The 17,515-nt window shown below is 44.9% G+C and overlaps 1 protein-coding gene across 37 annotated transcripts in view; it reads right to left on the bottom strand.

Moving 5' to 3' along the window:
• The window catches only part of R3HDM2 (R3H domain containing 2), a 176,998-nt gene that overhangs the window by 5,412 nt on the left and 154,071 nt on the right, over nucleotides 1-17,515 (bottom strand). For 20 of the 37 annotated variants that reach the window (XM_019038068.3, XM_055359314.2, XM_055359313.2 and 17 more), the window contains 5 exons: nucleotides 10,260-10,502; nucleotides 9,831-9,957; nucleotides 9,430-9,590; nucleotides 8,811-8,965; nucleotides 7,238-7,338 (listed from right to left, as the gene is read on the bottom strand). In XM_019038068.3, coding sequence (XP_018893613.1) covers nucleotides 7,238-7,338; nucleotides 8,811-8,965; nucleotides 9,430-9,590; nucleotides 9,831-9,957; nucleotides 10,260-10,502 — 787 coding nt within the window. Of the gene's footprint in view, nucleotides 1-7,237; nucleotides 7,339-8,810; nucleotides 8,966-9,429; nucleotides 9,591-9,830; nucleotides 9,958-10,259; nucleotides 10,503-12,965; nucleotides 13,068-17,515 lie in introns of all 37 variants that reach the window. The other 17 variants (XM_055359296.2, XM_031000785.2, XM_055359293.2 and 14 more) reach the window with 1 other exon arrangement.

Below are 17,515 nucleotides of genomic sequence, written 5' to 3'. Positions count from 1 at the left end.
GTCTTGCCAGGAACCTGAGATGGCTGCTGATGTGGCTTCTGACTCCATCTTCTCAAACCAGTAGAAGTTTGAGTGGAAGGGATATGAGCCCCAGATGCCAGTGCTCCCCTGGCCTTCACCTGGTGAGGGGTACTTTGGTATGCTTGGCAGAAAACTACTCCATTCTGTCAACGCTGGCTATAACCAAATGCCCAGGTCAGATCGCTCAAATGTCTAGGCATGGTACGGGTCCTGGTCTGGGCCACAGGCCAGGGCTGCAGACACGTGCAGGCTTTTCTGGTAATGGCTATAGATAAGGCAGTGACCTCTGGTTGTTCTGGAGAAGATAAATCCACATAGTTTCACTATGCCAGACCCAGAAAGTACATCTTGGCCAAGAATGGGGTAAGTTGGGAAGCATTTTAAGCAGAGGGAATGGCATGGAGATGTATGTCATATTCAGGAACTGACAAACGATTCAAGGTGCTAAGACACAGGGGCCATATAGGGGAAGCAGTAGGAGATGAGACACGTTTATTTAACAAACTCTTATTGAACATTTGCTATGTGCTAGTTCCTATGTTGGGCACTGAGTGTACAAAAAACAAGGTTGTCCCTGCCCTGATAGGATGGACAGTCTATTAAAGAGTCAGACATTAAACAAATAGTTGGTGTCAGAGTTTGAAGCATATTCTGGTAAGATGTTTGGACTTTATCCTGTAGGTGTTGGGAGACCTATGCTTTGGAGAGCTAACTCAAACGGCCAAATGTAGGATAGCTACGGAGAGAGACTAGCAGCAAGAAAGACCAGTTAGGAAGCTACTGAAGGTCAGGCACAGTGGCTCATGGCTGTAATCCCGGCACTTTGGGAAGCCGAGGCAGGTGGACTGCTTGAGCCCAGGAGTTCAAGACTAGCCTGGGAAACATGGTGAAACCCCATCTCTACAGAAAATACAAAAATTAGCTGGGCATGGTGGCAAGCACCTGTAGTCTCAGCAGCTCAGGAGGCTGAGGTGAGAGGATCACTTGAGCCTGGGAGGTCGAGGCTGCAGTGAGCCGTGATTATGCCATTGCACTCCAGACTGGGTGACAGAATGAGACCCTGCCTCAAAAAAAAAAAAAAAAAAAGGCCTGCTGAAACAGAATGAAGAGATTTGAAATTAGGGCAATGCCAGCAGGAATGGAGTGAAAGTCAGACCCTCTGAAGGTTACACTGACAGGTTCAGGTGACTGACTGAATGCGACTTTGAGGTTTTGGCACTGGCAACCATGGATAGACTCATCCTCCCACAGGGCGGGAGAAGGGAAAGCCTTAATAAGGAGGAACATTAAGACCTAAATCTTCATGGTGAAAAGCAAGGTAAAGAGTCAGGGTCAAGCAGTTTGATGGACAGTCCCTGCTGGGAGGGATGGGCTGGAGCTCTGCTTCCCCGCAAGGGATTGTCTAGAGTGAGGGTTTATTCCTGACCTCCCAGGCTATATTCCTGTTGAGGCTGAGTTCACACGTGGGTGGTGGTGGAGAAATGGGAATTGGGGGTTACTAGCTTGAAAACCTGCTGCAATGCTACTGTTTTCATGGCTCGATGCTCCAGGGCTGCCACTGCTGCTGTCATCAAATTGCTTCCTATGATGGGAAATGTTGCAGCCTCTGCCCTGGGCACCAGTCACGCTGGGAAGTGAGTGTGATTGTTTTTCTCAGGTAGTATCAGTCAAAAGAAAGGAAAAGAAATGGTGGGAGGTCTGAGAGAAGCTCAGGAGACAGCATCTGTCACATCATATTCCCCAGACCATTTGTACCCCTGACCCTCTAGGGTTCATCCAGTCAGAGAGCACAAATACTCAGTACAACAGGCTCAGATATCCCCATCTCCTGCCAAGGTGGACAGAGTATTCATGGGCATAGGTTGTAGTAGGGACATAGGAAAACTGCACAGTTGTGGAGTGTCATGCATTTAACAACTCTCCCCTTACTGTAGTTTTTCTGGGTATTTTATTTCCCCATCCTAAGAATCGCTCACCTGCTTCAACATCCTCTACCAACAAAATTGCAATTGACCTTATTCAAATACCTCATTGCTACTTGAGAGTCTAATGTAAAAATAATTAAATCTATTGTTTTTCTAGAAGGTATTCAAATACCTCATTGCTACCTGAGGGTCCAATGTAAGAATAATTAAATCTATTGTTTTTCTAGAAAGCAGCTCATAATCTGAGCCTAATGCCCTGGGCCAGGAAAGGTGGAGAAGGGGGTGAGTGTGTAGAAATAAGCATAAGCAAGGCAGTGGAAGCTCTAATACTAGCAGGTAGCCATAAGGAGCTATTAGGGAGGTCACAGGGAGAGGGAAAGAAAACAAAGTCCTCATGTTATTATCTCTGATCCCAACAAAAACAAAGCCAGGGTTTTTAGTTGCAGCCTCTGTCCTGAGCTCCTCCCCACACTGAGTCCTCCCCTGCTGGCCTGAAGCATTGTTCCTTCACTTAGCTGAGAACACAGAGCACTACTCCACTGATGAGCTGATTTTTATGCTTCTCTTCCTCGAGCCCAAAGCAGGTGGCATCTGTTAGCAGCTGAACTGTCACTACTTCTTAATAGATGTGGCAAAAAAAAAAAAAAAAAAACAAAACCCCTCTGCCCAGTGACAGCACTTCCATATAATCAGGTTGGGGGAAGGAGCATGGGTTGGCAGCCAGTGGGAAGGGGGAGGGGGGGTTGAATAAGGAAATCAATTTCAGCTTGAAAGCTCTGAAAGGAGAGGGGACGTGTGAATGGCTTTTTAAGTGGCATCATTAAACCTGGGCAGAAAGGTCGATTGGGCACAGCAAACCGCATAAATACAAACAGATGACATTTATGTCTGGCAGAATTGTTTTTCGTTTTTGTTTTTTTGTTTTTTTAAATCACTGAGGTAGAAGACTGATAGGCTTCTTACCATCAGAAATCACATCTATGGAAAGGAATTGTCTGGAGAAATAAAATCCACAGGCATCTTTCCCAAATTAAAAGATAGAATCCAATAATATCTTGGTATTTTTCCTTTTTTTGGTGGGGGAGTAGGATATCTTCACTAAATGGAAGATGAAAGAGCAGTCTCAGCTTTGGAAACCCCTCAGCTAAACAATGAGCCAGTAAATATGTGAGAGGCTATTTCTGTATGCATTTCACTCTGTCCATGCTGCTGTGTCACTGTGAGTTGGGAGTCTCTGTATAGGTATCACTGCCATTTCATGTCTGTGTGCATCTTCCCCAGACAAGCACCCCTGTAGAAACCTCAAGGGACCTGCAACCATCATTTTAATGGGAGAAGTTTTTCCTGGGGTTAGAGTTATGTCTCATACTATAGTGAAGGAATTAAAGTTCAGGCCTGGGAGTAAACAGGGCAACTACAAAAATGTATTAATAAACCAGAACAGTTGTTCCAGGAACAGCCAATCCTAATCCCTGCCTTTATTTTTGGAAAAGTGACCATGTTGCTACATGAGAGAAGGGCAGGCAACTGTCCTCTGAAGGTGACAGAGGGGCCCTTGTGGGTTATGCCTGCTGTCTATCTTTTCAGTATAGGGTAAACAAGGCACAAGAAGCACTTGTTTCCCTTTTTCCACCTCCTCTTAGATTTCCACAAACAGGGATTAAAGACCTATAAGGTTGATATGGTGAATACAGTATTTTAGATGATATGGGTAGAACACAAGGTACCACTATCTAGGAAAAGTACAAGGGGTCAGTCAGAAGCCTAGGATCAACCAGGGTAACTAAGAACAAAGGAGATAAAACTGAGAAAATTCCAAAGAAGCAAGGAAAACAGACGATAAAGAGGGATTCCCCATTTCTTTTGACGTGGGAAGCCTACATTAATTATCTCTTTCTTCTAACCCTGGTCCAGATTTCTAGTGTTGCCAACTTCCAGAACTGTTGTTTTAGTTTACTTAAATTAACCTAGTATGACAGAGTAGGTAATGAAAAATTCTTTTCACTTGATTTGTTTATGGTTCAAAGATCTTGCATTTGAAGATGAATAGATGTAACCACAGTGACCCGACAGATATAAGGACATACCACAAAGGATACACACAAAAATGCACATACAAGTATACCTACATGTACATGCAGGAGAAAAAATGCCCCGCAGTACCCAGCACCACCACAGGCTACAGTGCTTCTTGGAGCTGGTTTCTGCAATATCTATACCCCACTGGAAATTTTAAGGCCAAGTGCCCCTGGCAGACACTAGGAGAAACAGCCAGAGAGACCAATAACATAATAAAAGTTAAGGACTTTTGAATTAAAAACCTCAGCCTGTATGAAGGCGGAAGTCATTGCTCCTTTTTTTTTGTTTTGAGACAGTCTCGCTATGTTGCCCAGGCTGGAGTGCAGTGGCGCAATCTTGGCTCACTGCAACCTCTTGCCTCCTGGGTTCAAGCAATTCTCATGCCTCAGCCTTCCAAGTAGCTGGGATTACAGATGTGCACCCCCATGCCCAGCTAATTTTTGTATTTTTAGTAGAGATGGGGTTTTGCCATGTTGGCCAGGCTGGCTGGTCTCGAACTCCTGGCCTCAAGTGATCCACCCTCCTTGGCCTCCCAAAGTGATGGGATTACAGGCATGAGACACCATGCCTGGCCTGGAAGTCATTGCTCCTTAAAGGTAAGAACTCATCATGTCTAATGAGTAAGATTAATTCTGGAATCTACTCCACAGCATCCAACATAGTGACGGTACAAAAAATCTTCAAGTGAAAATATTCCATTTCTAAATGGGGAAAATTGACAAAATATCTCCCTCTCACCAGAAGAGGGCACTCTGACATTCCCACGATAGAGTGGAAAGGAGATGGTTGGAGGCTAAATTAAGACTTCCTGCCGAGGTGGGCAGATCATGAGGTCAGGAGATCAGGCCCAACCTGGCCAACATGGTGAACGCCGCCTCTACTAAAAATTTAAAAATTAGCCAGCTGTGGCGGCATGCGCCTGTAATCCCAGCTACTTGGGAGGCTGAGGCAGGAGAATTGCTTGAACCTGGGAGGCGGAGGCTGCAGTGAGCTGAGATCGCGCCACTGCACTCCAGCCTGGGCGACAGAGAGAGACTCTGTCTCAAAAAAAAAAAAGAAAAGAAAAGAAAAGAAAAGAAAAAACAAAAGACTTCCTTCCTTCCAGATTTTTTTTTTTTTTTTTTTTTTGAGACAGGGTCTTGCTCTCCATGATGACAGGGTGACATCACCATGATGCAGTGGCACCATCATAGCTCACTGCAGCCTCAAACACCTGGGCTCAAGTGATCCTCCTGCCTCACCCTCTCAAGTAGCTGGGACGAACTAAAAGCACATGCCACCATGCCCAACTAATTTTTAAATTTTTTGTAGAGATAGGGTCTTGCTTTGTTGCTCATGCTTGTCTCGAACTCCTGGCTTCAAGAAATTCTCCTGCCTTGGCCTCCCAAAGTGCTGGGATTACAGGTGTGTACCACTGCACACAGCCCCCTAAAGTTTCTTTAACTGCAGTGTACTGCTATTTGAGGGTAGGGTGAAAGGGATACAAACAAGGGCAGCTGTACTTGCGTGTTAGGGGAATTCTTGGCAAAGGCAGTGAAAGGCTGCATGGCATAAACTTATTAACTTGGAATGGCTGGCCTCTCCAAAGAGGGCCCTTAGCTGTGTAACATGATGTCCATTTATTTTCCACGGGAGAGAAAGAAATTGAGTAAAAAAAAGTGTTGAAAATGTGTTGAAGACTCAGTATGGGATGCGGAAAGTCAAAAGATCCAAATTCAAGTTAGAGGATTGTGACTTTAGGCAAGTCATTTAATTTCTTTGAGTTTTAAATTTCCTCCTCACAAAGTTATGGTGAGAATTAAAATGTTACAATGTATGTGAGCACACAACAAAAGCTGCTAAACAAATCTAAGCTCTAAGTTAAAAAGCATTTTATCAACTTCCCTCACCCTCCCAAGAGAAAAGAAATGCTGTCTATATGAAGGATAAGTACAGAAGACACAGGTCTTCTGTGTCTTCATTTCATGACCCAAAGGCATGTGAGTATATGCTAGATTCAGAAAAAAAAAAAAGAAAGAAAAGAAAAAGAAAAAAGAAAAACAAAGAAAACTAAGAATGCAGAGACATAGCTTTTCAGGGCTGAGGCAACCAATGTCATTTCTTTTTTTTTCCCCCTAGAGACAGGGTCCCACTCCCTATCTGGGTCCATCCAGGCTGGAGTGCAATGGCACGATGCCAGCTCCTTACAGCCTCAACCTCCCAGGCTCAAGCGATTGTTCCCCTCAGACTCCTGAGCAGCTGTTACTACTGGGTGCGTCACCACTCTTGGCTTGTTTTTTTGTTTTCGTTTTTTTTTTTTTGAGATGGAGTCTCGCTTTGTCGCCCAGGCTGGAGTGCAGTGGCGTGATCTCGGCTCACTGCAAGCTCCACCTCCCGGGTTCAAGCATTTCTTGTGCCTCAGCCTCCCAAGTAGCTGGGATTACAGGTGCACGCCACCATGCCCAGCTAATTTTTGTATTTTTAATAGAAGTGGGGTTTCACCATGTTTGCCAGGCTGGTCTTGAACTCCTGACCTCAGGTGATCTGCCCGTCTTGGCCTCCCAAAGTGTTGGGATTACAGGCGTGAGCCTCCGCACCTGGCCATAATTTTTCTTTTTTTTTTTTTGAGACGGAGTCTTGCTCTGTTGCCCAGGCTGGAGTGCAGTGGCATGAGCTGCAACCTCTGCCTCCCAGGTTCAAGTGATTCTCATGCCTCAGCCTCCTAAGTAGCCGGATAACAAGTGTGCACCACCATGCCTGGCTAATTTTTGTATTTTTAGTAGAGTTGGGGTTTTACCGTGTTGGCCAGGCTGGTCTCAAACTCCTGGGCTCAAGCGATCCACCCGCCTTGGCCTCCCAAAGTGCTGGGATTACAGGCATGAGCCACCATGCCTGGCCTTTTAAAAAAGTTTTTTTAGTAGAGTCAAAGTCTTGCTATGTTGCCCAGGCTGGTCTCAAACTCCTCAGCTCAAGTGATCCTCCTGCCTTGGCCTCCCAAAGTGTTGGGATTACAGGTGTGAGCCAGTGTGCCTGGCCCCAGTGTCATCTTGAGAGGTCAGCTTCAGTACCCTTGGAAAACACCAGCTAAGACTGTTTTTTCTTTGTGATGGAGTCACAGTGGGGACAGACCCAATACCTGAACTCTTTTTGCCCTTCCTAGCTCTAGAGCATAAGCCCTTCAGCAATGTTTGCTCTTGCCAGTGCCCAAGACCCACAGTTCCTTATCCTCTTACCTGAGTACTGCTGTGGCATCTGTGGTGGACTGCAGGGAGAGGGAGACTGAGGCATCTGGTACTGCTCAGAGCCAGGGGGTTGCAGAAACCCTACAGAAGGGCTGGGAAGACACAGAAGAGAGGAGTGGTGAAGCAGTAGAGGGATGAACACAGCTCCTGGCAAACAGCTGCTGCTTCCTGGTCCTCCCCTATGGGAAGCAGAGGCAACTTCAAGCCATTCCCAGACCAATTTGCCATGCAATTTCTAAAATCACTCATCAGTTCAAAGTTAATTATATGTATTTGTACTTGATCATCTTTCAATTAGGAAGCTGCTAATCAGTGCTACAGATGGAATGTTAGTGACACATGCTCTTCCCAACACTGGAAACACCAGACACACATACATGCACATATGCACACACACAGATTCCAAGAAACACAACAGAAACACAGACAAAGAGAGTGTCACAGACACAGACACAGAGTGCTAGAAAGAGATGGGTAAAAAAAAACAACACAAAAACTAAGGATTGCTAATTATTTTTGGCCTAAAAAAAAAAAGTCAGTCGGGTGCAGTGGCTTACGCCTGTAATCCCAGCACTTTGGGAGGCCAAGGCAGGCGGATCATGAGGTCAGGAGTTCGAGACCAACCTGGCCAACATGGCGAAACCCCGTCTCTACTAAAAATACAAAAATTAGCTGGGCATGGTGGCGCACACCTGTAGTCCCAGCTACTCAGGAGGCTGAGACAGGAGAATTGCTTGAACCCAGGAGGTAGAGGTTGCAGTGAGCTGAGATTGTCATTGCACTCCAGCCTGGGTAACAAGAGCAAGACTCCATCTCAAAAAGAAAAGAAAAGTCAAAAACAAATATAGTCACATAAAGACAAATAGAAAAAAAAACCCCACAAAACTCAAAACAACCTGGAGACATATATAGAAAAAGACAAAGGTAAATGCACATATACTGGGAGACAGGCATACAGAAACACGTGGAGTTGCCCAGACTCCAGTTCTTGTACCACCTCTGCCTCTAACTAGCTACGTTAATTTAGGTAAATTTTTTAACAGCCCTAGCTGGAATTTCCTCATTTAAAAATGAGAGAAAAATAAAACGAGGGGAGTGGACTAGATGATTTCTAAGGTGCCTTCTACCACTAAAAATTCTATTCATTATGACCTATATTCAGTTATATATAAATAGATACAGAAATAGACACACCATCAGTTTCATTGATAAACAGAGGTACACGGAAAAATTTACACATCACAGTCCAAAAAAATTTCTTCTCTTAATGATGAGCAGTCTCTATCCTCTAGTTCTGAGTCCCATTCTTTTGAAAAATAAAAATGGAGGAAATCATAAATTATAAGTCTCTGAAGCAGGAATTTTTTTCTGCTGATAACCTCTTATGCACATGTCAAATCAATAAGTGAAAAGGAGAATGAACTCCCTCATATTCTACCTGCTTTAGGGAACTACTGGGATCTTTACCCCTGCCTTTCTTAGGCTAGTGGAAACAAAACCATGATGCAACCGTTGCTGAAGGTCTATGGGAGATGTCCTGTCCTGGCTCTCTGGGAGTCCTCACCTCGTACCGTTCTGCTGAGCAGGTGGGATCATGCTATAGTACACTGGTACTCCCGCTGCTGGGAGGCCTCCTTGCACAGACTGGCTCACAGGGACCAGCATGGGTTGCTGGAAAGGCGGCTGGACCACATTTTGCGAGTCACTACCCACTGGAACCTGGGTGAGAAAGAGAAGAGAAAGAATCACATTCGCATTCACATTGAGCTCATGCAGAAACAGCCTAGTCATCACGAGATCAGGGCATTACAACTTCCTTCTGTACTTTAGATCCTCCTCCTGTTCTCCCCATCTGCCTAAAGAAAATGTTTCCAGAGCTGTCTCTATTTCTGCCTTCTTCAAATACCACCCTTGGGCACCTGACATAAAGAAAGGAGCCTGATTTCCTTTAGCCACTACTTTCCTGGGCATATACTCATTCCATGGCTGTATAAAGACCAAACAATTTAAAGATTCTTCTAAAACTCCATGGGCTTTCCGTCATAGGAAAAAAATCTAAAAATTCTAGGGTAAAGTAGACACTATTTTAGTATTGGAGTTTTTAGTATGGATGACCCTGGGAGGCTCTCCTTTTCCTCATGCCAAGGACTGGGGTGATCCTTCCCAATGCAGAATGCACCCACTTGGTAAGAAGGCAGTGGAGTGTACTGAACCACCAGGCCTTGCATCTGGCCCCCCATGCTGCTCCTCTGGCCGCTGAGCAGGCCCTGGTTCTGTGGCTGCTGGACCCCAATCATGCCTTGGTAAGCCGCCTGCTGCTGGTTAGGCATCATGGGCTGTAAACCTAGAGATGGGCAAGGCAGAAAATACATTAGTATGAATGTTTAGGAGGTCACACTCTATCTGTAATTTCCTTCTCCATTCTATTTTATCTTTCTTTTTCTGGAGAGCATAGGTCTGTTCTTAGGACCCTAATCATTCCTGCCCCTAGACCCACCTTCATTTTAATGGAGAAGGTACTTCTTTCTTTCCTGGTGTGCCCTTCCCTTATTCACTGCCTTCTTAAACCAGTGGTTTCTCTTACCAGGCTGCTGGGATGGCTGAGGCAGCTGCTGACCACGTTGGGGGCTATAGGCCACCGGGTGAGAGAGAGGTCGATATTGCTGGTTGGAGTTAGGATATTGTCCAGGGGGATAGTAAGAAACCTGGATCTATGGTGAGAGGAGACAGATGTGTGAGAAGTCCCTAAAATTCAGCCGCAACATCAGCATACTACTATAAATGCCTCAAGATTGATGGCCAGAAATATGTAAACGGAGATATTTTGGACCAGCAATTGCAGTAAAACAAGGATTTATGTTATATAGAAAGAAGACTTTCTGGCTAGAACAACTCTCAAGTGCAAGGTAGGGAGAGGTATTCCCTCTGGTCTGTCTAAACTGGAGGAATAAAGAAAGTATAATACTAGACAAACTGAATTAAGTGATTTAAGCTGGGAACTGGAGCTGCTCACCTGTTGAGGGGGCTGCATGTACCCCTGGGGTGGCAGAACTTGCTGAGTAGGTGGTGCATGGCTAGAGGTGGAATAGTTGGAAGTGGGGAGGGGCTGACCCGTGGAAGCCATGAGGAAGCTAGTCTGCTGAGGGTGCTGGGAGATAAGTGGGGTCTGGAATAGAGCTGCAGATGGGTCAGCTGCTTCAGTAGAACCTTGGCGACTAAGGCTCATTTGTCCAAAGGGGTTGCTGAGGTCATCTGCCTGTTGAGAGAGTATAAGACACAAAGATTGGGGCTGTATCAAACCTCATGTCTTTGGCTTCAACACAGACAGAGAGAAATAGCAATGCTTTTTACAACCTTCTTTAAAACAATGGGGGATAGTCCTACCTCTGTGCTGTGCTATGAATTGAATAGCTGTTGAAGTCCAACTCCAGAGCCAGTCTCTCTATCACATATGAGGTAACAATGGTGACCCTGATTATAATTGTGTGTTTTTTTGTTTTTTTGAGACACAGTCTCATTTTGTTGCCCAGCCTGGAGTGCAGTGGCTCAATCCCAGCTCACTGCAACCTCCGCCTCCCAGGTTTAAGCAATTCTCGTGCCTCAGCCTCCTGAGTAGCTGGGATTACAGGCTCCTGCCACCAAACCCGGCTAATTCTTGTTTTTTTTTGTTTTGTTTTGTTTTGTTTTTTGTTTTTTTTGAGATGGAGTTTTGGTTCTTGTTGCCCAGGCTGTAGTGCAATGGTGCAGTCTCGGCTCACTGCAACCTCTGCCACCCAGGTTCAAGCAATTCTCCTGCCTCAGCCTCCCGAGTAGCTGGGATTACAGGCATGCGCCAGTATGCCCAGCTAATTTTTTTTGTATTTTTAGTAGAGTCGGGGTTTCACCATGTTGGCCAGGCTGTTCTCAAACTCCTGACCTCAGGTGGATCCACCTGCCTCAGCCTCCCAAAGTGTTTGGATTACAGGCGTGAGCCACCGCACCAGCCTTATTCTTGTATTTTTAGTAGAGACGGGATTTCACCATGTTGGCCAGGCTGGTCTTGAACTCCTGAACTCAAGTGATCAGCCCGCCTCAGCCTCCCAAAGTGCTGGGATTACAGGTGTGAGCCACCGCGCCTGGCCTATGATTGTTGTTAGGGTTAGTCCTTGGGAGATGGGAGCAACGACACAATTACTGTATATAGAAAAAACAGGACAAACTAGCGGCTTAACGAAAAAGATTAAAGAGTCTTTCCATTTCCTGTTTTCCTTATGCCCCCAACCACAAAAAGGCCCCTACATTGCCACAAATCCTGTTTTTATAATAAAAGACCCAGATAACACCTTGAGTGGATCATGGGTAGCTAGGTTCATGTGCCTTCACAGCTCTGCCTATGCAGCAGCAAGACTGGGGGCTCCCACTCCTGCTGCTTATCTCCTTACTCCCTCTGGAGGTCATTTCCACCTTTGTTCTCTGACACTAGCCTAGAGTTCTCCTGCCCTTCAGAAACTACTTCCAATTCTCACCTCCAAAAGGAGGGCAGAGTGAGTGGCTAAGCTGGAGGATAAGACTGACTGGCCAGGCTGTAATTGCCTTCTCTCTCAGCTCTCTTTCCTAAGCAGCAAGGGTGATGGTGTTCCATCTCTCACTCGTATGGTGATAGGTTAGAGTTTGTTAGCTTCCTTTTCCCTTCTGCTCCCTGGACAGTAACACACACACACACACACACACACACACACACACACACACAACCTCTAGCAGAAACCAAAAGACAATGCTTTTCTGTAGTTTCATTCCATTTTCAAGGATCTGATCTTCAAGTTAGCTGTTTTGCTACTTATTGGGCAGGAACAGATGACAAGTGAACTGGACTGCAGATTATTTTGAACTCGATATTCCAGGACAATCAACATGGAAATAAGAGGTAGGAGGAGGGAGAGGATTCTAGAGAAAAAGTAGATGTTAAGACAGAGCAAAACAATTCAGGGCTCCTACAACTATGATGGAAGTTATCAACTATGAGGCAAATCAGATCTTCAAAGGATTTGTAGAGTACAAATGATTTAAACAGCATGTGCTACGCAATGGATGAGGATTTTTAAAATATAAACTGACATGGTAAAACAGGGGAACAGTTTAAGTTTTTGCCAGTGATACCAGAGAAGTCTGCAACTGCATTTTTTTTTTTTTTTTTTTTGAGACGGAGTCTTGCTCTGTTGCCCAGGCTGGAGTGCAGTGGTGGTGCGATCTCGGCTCACTGCAACCTCAGCCTCCCAGGTTCAAGCGATTCTCCTGCCTCAGCCTCTCGAGTAGCTAGGACTACAGGTGTGTGCCACCACGCCCGGCCTGTGTTTTTATTTTTAAAGGAAATTATAGAGAACCATTCTGTATAGAAGAAACTAGGTTCCTCAGACATGCCTAGGGAGCAAATTAGATTTAGGATGTACATCGTAGAGATGAGGAGCCTAGGTTATACCAACATCCAATTTCATTCTCTGTCCTGAAACTTGGGGGAACACAGTGTTCCTCTGTCTTACATTTAAGCATCTTTTGATGTGCTGTGATGAGGCCATTAGCATGGAGTATAGTTCAGCCTGTGCTGGTCCCTCAAGAAGAAATAGCTTTCAATATGCCCTCCAAAAGCACAACATGCTTACAAGGCCATCACAGACTGACCCAGACATACCTACAGATACAGGCCACACATGAACAAGACAAAAAGGGGGAATGGAGTTTATACCATGTTGTACTGCTGGGGCGGAGAGACTGGCAGAAGGACTTGGGGACAGGAGCTTGGAGAGAACTGAACAGGCTGCGGAGAGGGCTGCAGAGCCGGGACTGGCTGTGGGCCAGCAGAGAGGCATGTGGAAAAGGGAAGAGAAAAGAGAGGTGGGAAGCGGGGGGTGGGGTGGGGGGGGTGGTGCGGGCAGAGATGGGGAGGGAAAGGGAAGGAACAATAAGGTTAATAATCATAGAAGAAATTTCACATGAGTAGCACGACTGCTGAGCAGGTAGGTGACCAAGCCCGGGACAGCTTGAAGATTTAACATCTCTTTGACAAACAGGCAATCTCTCTTATCAGGGGAGACCTGCTGCACTCCCTTCCCCATTAGCCATTCAGAACTCTGCAGCTGTTGTGAGCAATCTGAGGACTCTCAGGGTCAGGGTCTGCTGTCTGATTCCAAATACAGCTTTTCCCAAAGCAGTTTTTCTGAACACACAATTCCTGGGGAGCATGATCATAACCCTCCTTGACTGCCCACTTGAGAAGAGATTCCTGTCTGCACTGCTGCACTGCTTCTGCAGGAAGGGTCATCCAAGGTCTGGCTCAGCTGCTCCTGATTTCACACCACAGCTCTCCTAGAGGAAATACTCATTCACAAGGATCATCTCCCTCCCAAGGGCACAGAAGGAAAAAACACCCAAGATCATGCCTGCTTCTGGCTACTTCCTTCCACTCCATGATTGCTCCTCCAGGCTGTGACAGCAATATGAAAAATCCACCTCCATCCCCAAGCAAACAGGAAGGATTTAGGAATAAAATATAAATAGCTTAGCTTTAGTTTTTGTCCCTTCAGTCCCCCTTCACTAGCCTCAAGCAGGAGGATTTGTTTACTAGGAACACAGAGTGTTCTAAATCAACTAGTGGGTAGTTATTATTTTTTCCTTCCCTTCTTCCCCTCCAGGCATTTTAATCACCTCATCAGTTCTCCAGTCATAGTCCCTGGTGGTAGGAGAGATGAGAGAAGGAGAGAGGCAAGGAAGGGGGGAAAATAACATTGGTATATATTATCTTATTACATACATTGTCTCATTACAGCCTCACACAAGAATCCTATAGGGAGACATAACTTGTATTTGCAATTAAAAAAGGCTCAGATAAATTAAATCACTCATCTAGGCTTACACAGTTAATATGGCAGAGCTGAGGTTGAAATCCAGTTCTGCCTGGCATAGGTTCTTTCCACTCCACTCTAGTAGTGGGGAGGAGGTGAAGGAAGAAGTCAAGGAGAATTATCCAAGCACCTGCCACAGGCTCCTCCCTCCACATTTAGAGCATTAAGATGTGTGGGGCCACGGTACCAATATCCTCTCCTGCCACACATCTCCAGAGTTTCTTTCACAGAAGGGACTAACAGTTCAGGAGGCAGAGTACAGGAATTAGAAGACTCCCCAAAGAGGAGAATACTGGATCTGATAGCTGATTTAAATAAAATGTAAGTAATTTTGGTTAGGTAAAATTATTGAGAATCCACTGTGTGACCTGGAAGAGTTGCTGCTGTAGCCTTGAAAATAAACTCTTAGCTCTACTGGCACACCTATTTTCTGTCAGACAATGGCATTCCAAATATAACTGATGGACAAGATGTTCAGTATTAGCTGCTTATACTGGTGGCTTTCATACACATTTTCTATTATCCCAATTCTCTTCATTCTTTTGGAGGAGAGTCTATCTTGGTTCAGGCATATATATTCTGGGGAAAAAAGGACAGTAAAGTGGTTAAAAAAAAAAAATAGCTGCCTGCGGTGGCTCACACCTGTAATCCCAACACTTTGGGAGGCTGAGGTGGGCAGACCACCTGAGTCGAGACCAGCCTGCCCAACACGGTGAAACCCCATTTCTACTAAAAATACAAAAATTAGCTGCACATGGTGGCACATGCCTGTAGTCCCAGCTACTCAGGAGGCTGAGGCAGGAGAATCGCTTGAACCTGGGAGGCAGAGGTTGCAGTGAGCTGAGATCGCACCACCACTGCACTCCAGCGTGGGCAACAGAGCAAGACTCCGTCTCAAACAAAACAAAACTGTGCCTGTTTTCCCCACACTTGTAAGTTGTGACTAAAGAGTAAAGTGAGAAGAAGTGATGCTCCTCTTAGGCCTCCCCTAACTGGGGAAGGGCAGTGATACGGGCAGGGATAGCAGTGCTATTTTTTTAGTTACTCCACAGCTATCCTCAGCCATAGTTCTCTTCTTGAAGGGTGTCAAACTGCAAAGCCAGGGAAGCTCTGAAAAACCATAAGGAAATTTATTTAAACAAAACTTAGGAATATACCTAACCAAGGAGTTGAAAGACCTCTACATGGAAAACTACAAAACACTGCTGAAAGAAATCATAGATGATACAAACAAATGGAAACACATCTCACGCTCATGGATGGGTAGAATCAATATTGTAAAAATGACCATACTGCCAAAAGCAATCTACAAATTCAATGCAATCCCCATCAAAATACCACCATCATTCTTCGCAGAGTTACAAAAAAAAAATTCTAAAATTCATATGGAACAAAAAAAGAGCCCCCATAGCCAAAGCAAGACTAAGCAAAAAGAACAAATCTGGAGGCAACATACTACCTGATTTCAAAGTATACTATAAGGTTATAGTGACCAAAACAGCATGGTACTGGTATAAAAATAGGTACATAGACCAATGGAACAGAATACAGAACCCAGAAATAAACCCAAATACTTACAGCCAACTGATCTTTGACAAAGCAAACAAAAACATAAAAGTGGGGAAAGGACACCCTTTTCAACAAATTGTGCTGGGATAATTGGCTAGCCACATGTAGGAGAATGAAACTGGATCTTCATCTCTCACCTTATACAAAAATCAACTCAAGATGGATTAAGGACTTAAATCTAAGACCTGAAATTAAAAATTCTAGAAGATAATATATTGGAAAAACCCTTCTAGATGTTGGCTTAGGCAACGATTTCATGACCAAGAACCCAAAACCAAATGCAATAAAAACAAAGATAAATAGTTGGGACTTAATTAAACTAAAAAACGTTTGCATGGAAAAAACAAACAAACAAACAAAAAACAGCAGAGTAAACAGACAAACCACGAAGTGGGAGAAAATCTTCACAATCTGTACATCTGACAAAAGACTAATATCCGGAATCTACGACGAACTCAAATAAATCAGTAAGAAAAAAACAATCTCATCAAAAAGTGGGCTAAGGACATGAATAGACAATTCTCAAAAGAAGATATACAAATGGCCAACAAATATATGAAAAAATGCTCAACATCACTAATGATCAGGGAAATCCATATCAAAACCACAATGTGATACCACCCTACTCCTGCAAGAATGGTCATAATCAAAAAATCAAAAAACAGTAGATGTTGGCATGGATGCAGTGTCAGGGAACACTTCTACACTGCTGGTGGGAATGTAAACTAGTACAGCCACTATGGAAAACAATGTGGAGATTCCTTAAAGAACTAAAAGTAGGGCCGGGCACAGTGGCTCATGCCTGTAATCCCAGCACTTTGGGAGGCCAAGGCGGGCGGATCATGAGGTCAGAAGATCGAGACCATCCTGGCTAACATGGTGAAACCCCGTCTCTACTAAAAATACAAAAAATTAGCTGGGTGTGGTGGCGGTTGCCTGTAGTCCTAGCTACTCGGGAGGCTGAGGCACGAGAATGGCATGAACCCGGAGCTTGCAGTGAGTCAAGATCGCGCCACTGCACTCCAGCCTGGGTGACAGAGCGAGACTCCATCTAAAAAAAAAAAAAAAAAAAGAACTAAAAGTAGAACTACCATTTGATTCAGGAATCCCACAACTGGGTATCTACCCAGAGGAAAAAAAGTCATTATACAAAAAAGATACTTGCATGTGCATGTTTATAGCAGCACAATTCACAATTGCAAAATCATGGAACCAACCCAAATGCCCATCAATCAATGAGTGGGTAAAGAAACTGTGGTATATACACACGATGGGATACTATGCAGCCATAAAAAGGAATGAATTAACAGCATTTGCAGTGACCTGGATGAGATTGGAGACTATTATTCTAAGTGAAGTAACTCAGGAATGGAAAACCAAACATCGCATGTTCTCACTGATATGTGGGAGCTAAGCTATGAGGACGCAAAGGCATAAGAATGATAAAATGGGCCGGGCACAGCGGCTCACGCCTGTAATCCCAGCACTTTGGGAGGCCGAGGTGGGCGGATCATGAGGTCAGGAGTTTGAGACAAGCCTGACCTACATGGTGAAACCCCCATTTCTACTAAAAATACAAAAATTAGCTGGGCGTGGTGGTGCGTGCCTGTAATCCCAGCTACTCAGGAGGCTGAGGCAGGAGAACCGCTTGAACCCAGGAGGTGGAAGTTGCAGTGAGCCGAGAGTGCATCACTGCACTCCAACCTGGGTGACAGAGCGAGACTCCATCTCAAAAGAAAAAAAAAAGAATGATAAAATGGACTTTGGAGACTTGAGGGGAAGAGTGGGAGGGGGGCAAGGGATAAAAGACTACAAATATGGTGCA

This window comes from Gorilla gorilla, chromosome 10 (genome assembly GCF_029281585.2).
Source record: "Gorilla gorilla gorilla isolate KB3781 chromosome 10, NHGRI_mGorGor1-v2.1_pri, whole genome shotgun sequence".
In the NCBI taxonomy this organism is placed as follows: Eukaryota; Metazoa; Chordata; class Mammalia; order Primates; family Hominidae; genus Gorilla; species Gorilla gorilla.
Note: the sequence above shows the minus strand (reverse complement) of the source record. Positions and strands in the feature narration are given on the sequence as shown.